This window comes from Falco cherrug, chromosome 2, assembly GCF_023634085.1.
Source record: "Falco cherrug isolate bFalChe1 chromosome 2, bFalChe1.pri, whole genome shotgun sequence".
Taxonomy (NCBI): Eukaryota; Metazoa; Chordata; class Aves; order Falconiformes; family Falconidae; genus Falco; species Falco cherrug.
Window position 1 is genome coordinate 47,284,012 of NC_073698.1, and position 9,085 is coordinate 47,293,096.

General features: G+C 40.8%; 1 protein-coding gene across 10 annotated transcripts in view; it reads right to left on the reverse strand.

The window, feature by feature from the left end:
- Nucleotides 1-8,872, reverse strand: part of RBM26 (RNA binding motif protein 26) — a 74,551-nt gene extending 65,679 nt beyond the window's left edge. For 5 of the 10 annotated variants that reach the window (XR_008731124.1, XR_008731122.1, XR_008731123.1 and 2 more), the window contains exon 1: nt 8,379-8,872. Coding sequence is in view for 7 of the 10 variants with exons in the window: in XM_027801066.2 (XP_027656867.1) it covers nt 8,379-8,449 (71 nt within the window). In the remaining 3 variants the exon portion in view is untranslated. The remainder of the gene's footprint in view (nt 1-8,378) is intronic. The other 5 variants (XM_014277533.3, XM_005436205.3, XM_014277532.3 and 2 more) reach the window with 1 other exon arrangement.
- Nucleotides 8,873-9,085: the final 213 nt, after the last annotated feature.

Genomic DNA, 9,085 nt, shown 5'->3' on the forward strand with positions numbered 1-9,085 from the left:
AGCATGCTTTTTTACACCCATTTTCTGAATATATGATCCTACCTAGTAAACCTAAATGTTTTTTACATCTAGTCAGGCTTTTTCTGCAGAATCCGTACTCTGATATCAGTCAGAGAATATGCAGTGTCTACTGCTTTGTATTAAACAAGGGAGATTGCTCCTGTAATCCTGCTTTAATATACAGGCACAGATGGAAGAATCCTCTTGCTAGAGCTCTGTATGTTCTTCAGAGAATGATCTGGATACCTCCAACTGCTAACCACCAGAGAAAAGCTTCAAAAAGGAAAGGAACACCCAATCATGTATTTTTTTCAACTGCAGGAGCAAGAACTCACAATTGCAACAAGCCTCACAGGAAAGTTCAAAATCTTGTTTCTGATCTCATCTGGTTTTGGCGTCATTATTTACCATTTCAAATAAAGCAAATAAGGCAGAAGAGGAAAGCTGAAGTTGTTAGAGTAAGTTTAAGCTTTAAGGAACGTTTGGGAAAGGGGAAAGTAATTTGGCTGAAGAAGACTCACTTCTCTGTAGTCTTTTTTATTATTATTACTTGAATACTTTGCAATTCATTAAATATCATTCAATCTATCCATTTCCAGTACTCGGATTTAAATATTCTAAAATAAAAAGTACTAAACATGTTCCGAGAACCCAGTTTGACTTTTAAGGTTGATGCCTGATGTTGATCATAACTTAAAAATGCAGTCAATGTGGAACACCTATTAAAGTTTTTTCACAAAAAAAATCTTAACTGGTGTAGCTGTACATAAAAATCCCCTTATTAACAACAGAGCTTATACTGATTTAGAAAGACTTTGCCAAAATAGCTAAAAGTAATTTAAAAAGGCAGATAAGCTAAACAAGCAAAATACCTCTGTACACAAATACTTCAGAAGAACCATTTTAAAGCATACTGAATAGAAGCATACAATAGGTATCTTTCAAACCTTGAGAGAGAATAAACACAAACTTTGAATACAGTATGCCGAGAACCTATTTTGCCAGGTTAGTGCCTAAGGACGTGTTTAAGCACCAGTACAAAAATACATATTCAAATGAAAGACAAAATATGCTGAGTATTTTAATATGAAAGGTATCAAAAGGGATGGCAGATCTGAAAGTCTCTGTTGGACTAAATACTCCACTATCAACTGAGAACTTTGGGCATGTCTCCTCAACAGGGCCCTGAACTCTCCACCAACCAAGTACCGAATATAAGGCCACTAGGAGTCCTGTTTGAATACTCACATCGACAGCAGAAAAACCCCACAAACCTGCTGAATTCTTCAACCAAGACAAGGAGGAAGAAATGCAAGGAAATAACAAACGGCAAGCAGACTCAAGAATGATTGTTGTGAAGGTGATCATGTATCTGAAGAAATCACATTTTTAAATAGCTGGTTAACATTGCCTATTGCACTCCAGCCTGACTTCCTCAAGTAATGTTTTCCAACATGACAAAGCACAGAATTAGGTTTCCTACACATATACCAAGCTGAAGCCTTTTAAAGTATGAACTCCTTAGCTTAAGGAAAGGTCTGAAATATCTAAACCCAAATGCTTTCATCACAGAAAAGTCCACATCTCTAGTGCCAAGTTCCTCATGCAGCAATTCAACATTTAATCTGTTCTTAACAAGCAAAGTAGCCACTGTGATCTGGAGCCTTAAAATAGTAATTATTTCTGGCAAATTTTTAAAGAAGTAGTATCTACAGTATTTGGTGCAGACCTGGTACAACGGTGCTGTACAATACAGACACCAGTTTAACAAGAGGACAATCCTTTAGTAAAAATCTCACTGGCACAGCAAAACAAACTGTAGCTTAAATTCACAGTTATTAGACAAAAACGCAAACATTACATAGAAAATTAACTTGTTTTTAAAATTTTTGGCAATATAGTTTGATTTACACTTTTCTACAAAAAAAAATAATCCAGTATTCCAAAGTCTACCCTCTGGTGAAAATGTTTAGAAAACATGTGTATTGCCCTTTGGGAATATCTGCATAAGTAGTGTTCAACTATAGGGTACCTAACCTTTTTACCTTTGGGGGGGGGGGGGGGGGGCGGGGTGAGAGGAAAAAAAACAATTCCCATCTGACAGTTTTCACAAAATGAACAGTTACTCAGAGGGGAAAAAAGTATTCTTCAGGGAGGGAGAGCAGGACAGAAAAGAAACCTATGAAGCTTCCTTGCAAAAAACCACTACTTGTTCATTTCAGATATATTTCATCGCCTTTATTTCAAACTGATGCCAAGACCCCAAATCTATACTTCACTTTGGACACAGCTAGCATGCACACACTACTTTAAGATGGTAAAAGAAACTACATGGGGCGGGGGGTGTCCTTCATTTTTTTAAATGAATGTACAGACCAGAAAGGTGTTGCAAGTGCTGAATCTAGTTCAACAGATTTAAGATACCACAATACACTGAAACCACAAAAGCATATCTGAAGCTCTCCACGCAGTGAATGGTTTTTGTAAAGGAAAGGACATACAAGTAAAGAAATAACACGTAGGTGCATGTTACTTGTACTCTGATCCTGAGACTTTACAACCTTAATTTCAATAGTTTTGTTGCCTAAAGATTAATATTTTTATTTCTCTAGAATAGTCCTCAGTTCTTGACATTAACCAAGGTGGACATAGTTATGTTTGAAGGCTGAGAGAAATACTTCGTATGTACGTTGTGTATTGGGCAGAGCAGCTAGTCTAATTTAAGCAGTTGTACCATTCTGTTGTGTTGCTACTTAAAACAACTACAACAGACCTATAAAAAGCTACAGTGTTCAATAAGTAAAATGAATGAGACTCACTCAGCAAGATCCAACTTCTATTTTGAGATACTAGTGTACATGAGAAGGACCACCCTTATAATACTTTTACTACTGTTAAAGAGTTAATGAAAGTAATAGAAATACATGGAGGAATGCAACAGCTTCCAGTGCTGTTATATAAGTTACTGATGTCATTACAACAGTTCAAATTATCAAGATACCCAGATCTGACACGTTCATACAGCTGCAGCCAGTAACTGGCAGCTTAAAATGCCACCTCTAAATTCAAGACAGCTCTCAATAAGGCAAAACAGCTGTCAGCTTGCTGGTTGTCCAATACACATTCAATGCAGAAAGCAAAAAAAATCATAATGTCTATATGACTTGTGATACAGTCAAGGGGTTTGTTCAGTTTTGCTGCTGATGTTCAGCACAAGAACAAGAAAGGTTTCCTGTGACAGGAATAATTTTCTCTTTATTTTCTGCTTTCAACTACAGCTTGAAATACCAACATTTTAATTCTATAAGAGTATGTTTTACACAGAAGCTTAGCAGTATCAGCACTTAAGTTAGGAACTTCAGTTTCTCAAGTACAACAGCTCTCCATGAGTCAGGTGAACAAACTATCAAGTTTCATAACAGAGAAGACTAACTTCATTTAGTGTTAAGACAGTGACATACCAATGGCCTGTATTTGTGTTTTATTTACCTTAGTTATAAATAGCTTAATGTAAAGTGTTAACAGAGTATGTAAATTTAAGAGAAACTTCTATTGTTCTGAACTTCTTAGGAAGTTTCATGGGAAAGGAGTAAAACACAGTGGACCGATGAGTGTTATTCGTAGGCTAGTATGCCACATGTATGTGGAAAGGAATGCCAAAGTTTTAGATTTTAGTTTATTTCTATTCTTTCAGTATTTTGGCTTATTAAAATATTCCCTACACCACTGTTAAGCCCTTTTTTATTCACTACCTTTCTTAAGTAACCGGCTAAAAGTAACTAACCAGTACAGTATTAACAATTGAGCAAAGATGCAAACAGCCAAACAGTATATGATGAGATTTAACAAAGAAAGGTTTATAAGTATGACAAACAAAAATAGAACAGTGAAGACTTAACTGAACACCAGAGCATACTGACTTGACTGCCATAAAATATCCCCATGATAAATATACTCAAAATATTCTTTAAGCATTTTGGATTTTATTCCCTCTGATTTAAGTAGTTACAACATCATGATCACTTACAGGGTTAACCAATGCAAAAAAATCTTGCCATACTAACGAGGTATGCCTAAATACTGCATAAACATTGGTTTAGATTATTTTTTCATCTTCCTTGCAAGTCTGATTTAGTACGTGAACTAACCTTCATGAAAACATAAATGCAGCAAAGTGGAAAAAATTAGATATGGGAGATTTAATGAAGCTGTAAATAAAATTCAGTGGGCCAGCAGCAGATTTTAATTAAATTTATTTTACACAAAGTAATTAAAAACAAGAAATTTTCCACTGTAAAGAATTAGGGCAAGAGGGAGAACATTACAATCTCTTACAAGGCAAAATGATTAAGTGCAGCATTAGTACAAAAGAGCTATTTTTTTTTCCACAGGTAGAGATTCAAAGAAACTCAAGAAAAAAAAATGACAAAGACATCCCTACTTGGAACTCTGCCAAGCCAGATCCTGATATTCCAGCAAGGGTTACATACACAGTTTATACAGGACCTGGAATGGACTTGCAGAAAAGAATCCATCACAACAGATATGGCTCAGTGAGGACCTTGTTAGTACTAATTTAGTAAGTGACAGACATAAGGTTATAGTCCAAGTTTAATATTATTTCCTAACACTTTACAGGAGCCATGCCATGGACAAGAAAGTGTGTAACACTTTTAGCCACGCATACTGCTGTTTGCAAGCAACGAAGACGACTGTTGATAAATGTCCTTTTAGACAAAGGCAAAGATGTCCTTTACAGAGTCGACTGGAGTTGAACATACACAGTAGTTCTACTCAAATACAGAGGAACCACAGCACACAAAAAAATACTCTTGCCACTTTGTTTACACTGGCACTACATTAACATAGCTGTATCCGTTAACGGTTCTGTGTGCATATTTAGTAATTCTCCGCGCACGAAACTGAGCTGCTTAAAGAGTTATTTCCAAAACCGTAAAAGCAGCTTCTCTTTGGAGGACAGTAGAAAGTTACTAGAGAACTACCACCTCTTAAGCAAAGCTGGACAGCGTAAATGCTCCAGCATGGTAGCATTTGCAGTTTCTGCCTCACTGCAACAAGACCAAACTCAGATAAGGACTGTTTGTATGGAGGATCACCAAAGCTTTGCCAAAGGCCTTAGAGTAGTCCAAATCAAACAAACAAAAAACCCCAACAACCTACCACAAACAAAAAATTCCAAAACTTAAGTCCTCCAGCATCCCTCTCCTCCAAACATTCTTGTCTATGAACTGTATTTCCCAGGGGCACCATGTGAAAGCAATCCAACAACTTAATGTTGGTTCATACAATTACACAACACACTTGTTTCATTACACTAACAAGTCAGCATGCTGTAAATTAGTTTAAAGATAAAACTTCATGATAAAATCAAACAATCTTTATGGATATTGCCATCTTCAAGCTCTAAAACATTGTTTCAGAAGTACACGTTATGGCCTTTGGAACAAGCTATACATCCTGATTAAAACCTGCTAACTACTTGGAAATGGACAACTTCGAAAATAAAGTATCTTTAATTACTGAGCTCTAGATAACTAGCACATAAATATAGACCTATATAAGTCTATAGAATTTATTTGTCTTCTTAAATGCACTTCTCCCCTTAAAACTACCAAGACAACTCCTCCATAATGATCTAATACAGTGGTGTCTTTCTCAGTCTAGTCAGGAAATTCAGCTGCCTATTTTGCAGCTAAAGGTTTCTGAAAGAGCTAAGAGATTAAAAAAAAAAATGCCAAGTATTTTTGTTTCATTGAAAGGAAAAGACAAGTCAAAAATTATCTTCAAACTATGGTAACACCTCCAGATAACCAGCACCTATGGCCCCATTGTACTAGTACTGCACCAAAAGCAGTTATTTCTTTAGAAGTAACTGCACACTAAAACTTTCATACATCCTGAAGCTAAGGCTGTAGGCACACATTTCAGATAGCTGAGATCAGAAGCAGCTCCAAGAGTATCTGACTGCTAGGAAATGACAATACTTCTCCACCAATTCCAACATTTAATGGAATAATGCAGTTACACAGGGCACTGTGAAAAACTGAATGACAACTTAATTTAACTGTCTCTGCTGGCTTATTTCCTCCCAAAGGTAAAAATTCAGAGAACTCAACATCCTCCAGGTCAGCAATTCCCTACCCAATGACACATTTTTCCAGCACAACCACTACATTTGAACTGCTCACACACCACATTTAACAGAAACATGTTGGTCCTTTTAGTGCTAAAAAGCAGAAAATTGCACTTACCACAAAAGCTGAAAATCCCGATTTCACCCTTGAACTGCTGACTATCACTAGCAGATAACACAGTTCAATATTGAAACAAATAGAGAAACATGGAATAACCTGAGTTTGCTACCAGTGTAAGATGTTACTACTACAGATCACTAACGAACCCAGCTTGAAAGGAAAGACTTATGAACCATACTGACCTCCAGCTAAATTGTATCTGGCAAACTTTTGATACTTCTTACATTATGAACAGAAACTTTTATTATTCACTGGTGAAAGTTAAAACTTCAGCTCCTGATTCATAATACTCTAGAAAGAGCAGGAAAACTGTAAAAATTAGTTTTTGATACAGATCTGCAAAATCCAAAGAACCTAACCTATTTACTTAATAAAGGGATTTTGAAGTCAGCTGAAGCCCTCCTGTAAATGCCACTAGTGGATTTCCAGTTTCAGATTCCACACAACTTAAAAATGGTCCTTGCAAGCTGTTTGAAGCGAATATATCAATCTTCAGCTGCTAACCAACTGAGACTTAAGTGTGCATGACTTACTTCAAATTACCAACATGTATTCTGGAAATGATTTTCCAAAGTTAAATATTGTCTGTTCCAAGCTTCCTGACAAGCACACTAAATACTGGTAGTGAACTCCTGATTGCCATTAACAGAATACTCATGCAAAAAACTATCCAGAGAATAACAGGGAGCATTCTGCACGAGAGGACTAGCTGGATCTATTACCACAGAACACAAAGCACTTTGGTATTCTATTACCAAATAAAAAATAAGATAGTATTACCTTACCAATGTGCTCTGTTATACTACTATTACCTTACATTGACCCAAGAGAAAGATTAATTCACCTTCCCAAAACTACACCTTTAGAAGAAGATGCATTTCTTGTTGCAAATAAAATAATCCTACCACAGTCTTAAGGGTCAAACCTTTTATGTAAAGGCACTCTGTCATTTGCTGTAGGCCTAATTCAAAATCCACTGAAATTAAGTTTAAGACTCATCTATTTCAGGGTGGTTTGGATTAGGCCCTATGGAAAAAAGCGTGCACACCCCCCTCAAACAAGTTTCGCTTAAAAATGTCCCAGTTTTTTATAACTGTTTCAAGTCATTTCAGCATAAGTGATACAAACTATACACATACATACATATACATAACTAATGGCTACCAAAGCCATAAAGCAGACTCCCCCCCCCCACATTTGATAGCGGAGTAAAATTGACTGTGGCCAAACACCTCAGAAGCAAAGTTAATGCTACAATTAATTTTTAAGTTCTAGTTCTACTGACTCAAATCAAGCTCGGGCAATTTAATTCAGACATGTTAAAATGGAGTTTCAGAATGACAAGTGCACGCTTTGCTCTAAAACGTCTGTAGACACCATACTTCCAGAAGATGGAAACCTTGAAAACCAAGTTCACATCTCAGTTCCACTAAAACATTACTCAGAGAAGGAAGACACTGACTATTTGCAGAAGACTCCCAATTACTCACATGAATGTTATACTTAGAGGCCAAGCAGGTATTCACAAATAGGCAAATTATTCTCTGGGGCTCCTACTCCCAACCGCTCTGCTGATGCAATTTTTATTTGGGGAGAGGGAAACAAGAGTGCATCAAATATTCTAAACAACCGAGAATACGTGTGATGAGTCTATGGAAAGCGCTACTGGGAAGATCCCAGGATCCTGGAAAACATACCAATGGCACCAGAGCTCTCTCAGAGAACATCACTGGACAGGCGGCAGGCAGTGATTATTAACTTGGCCTGCGCGGGGGGACCACTGAGCTGCACACGCAGGCACATTATCTCCCGCTTACCCTGGGCTACAAAGGGAAGGACGAAGGCGGTCGCTAGGGGGGGAAGCTGCATTCTCCGGAGAAAGACGGTCCTACCTCCCAGCCGAGGACGCCGCCGGGAGAACGGGGGAACGACGCAGCTCCCTCACAGCGGGCCGGGGGAGAAGGGCGCCGGGAGGGCATCTCCCGGGATGCCCTCACGGGCCTCTCCGGCAGCGCAGTCCCTCCCCTGAGGATCCCCGTCTTTTCCAGGGGAAGGTTTATTTTGTAGGGGGCGGGAGAAAGAGGAAGGGTCGCGGCTACTCACATGGGCTCCAAGGTTTTGCTGAGCCAGGATTTCAGCGCCTCGAAGTTTTCTATGATCATTTTAACCACCATTCAGAGCGGCCCGGGCCCCCCGCCTCCCCGGCAGCAGCAGCAACAACGGCGGCGGGGTCCGCGCCGCCCCGCCGGCCGGGACCCCGGCTCCCGCCGCACCTCCCCCCACCCGCCGAGACCGCGGCCGCCTCCCGGTTCGGCAGAGACCGCCTGGCAGGGCCGGAGGCCCAGCGCCACGAAGGGGGCGGACCCAGCCGAGCAACGGCTGCTCCCTGCGGGCCCCGCTCTCGCCGCTCCTTGGCCAGGAGCGCGGTCCGGCCGCTCCACAGTTCCCCCCCCCCACCTCAGCGGCGGGCGGAGGGCAGCGGGGGCGACGGGCCCCACAAGCGGCGGGCCCCGAGCGCGGCTCTGAAACGCACCACCCCCCTTCCCCTCAGCCGCAGAGCCAGACGGAGCAAGCGAGCAAGCAGGTAAAATGGCGGCGCCCCGCTGTCGCGAGATTTAGGAGTCTCGCGAGGACAGGAGGCGCGCGGGGGCTGCCGGGAGGCGGGGCCGGGCGGGGCCGGCAGGGGAGGGCGGCGGTGCTGAGGCACGGGCGGTAGGGGCCGCCGTTCGGGCCCGGCCGGCAGCCAGAGGATATCGCCTGCCGGTGTGCTCGCCCGCCCGCCGTTCTCCCGAGAGGGAACAGCGTTCCCC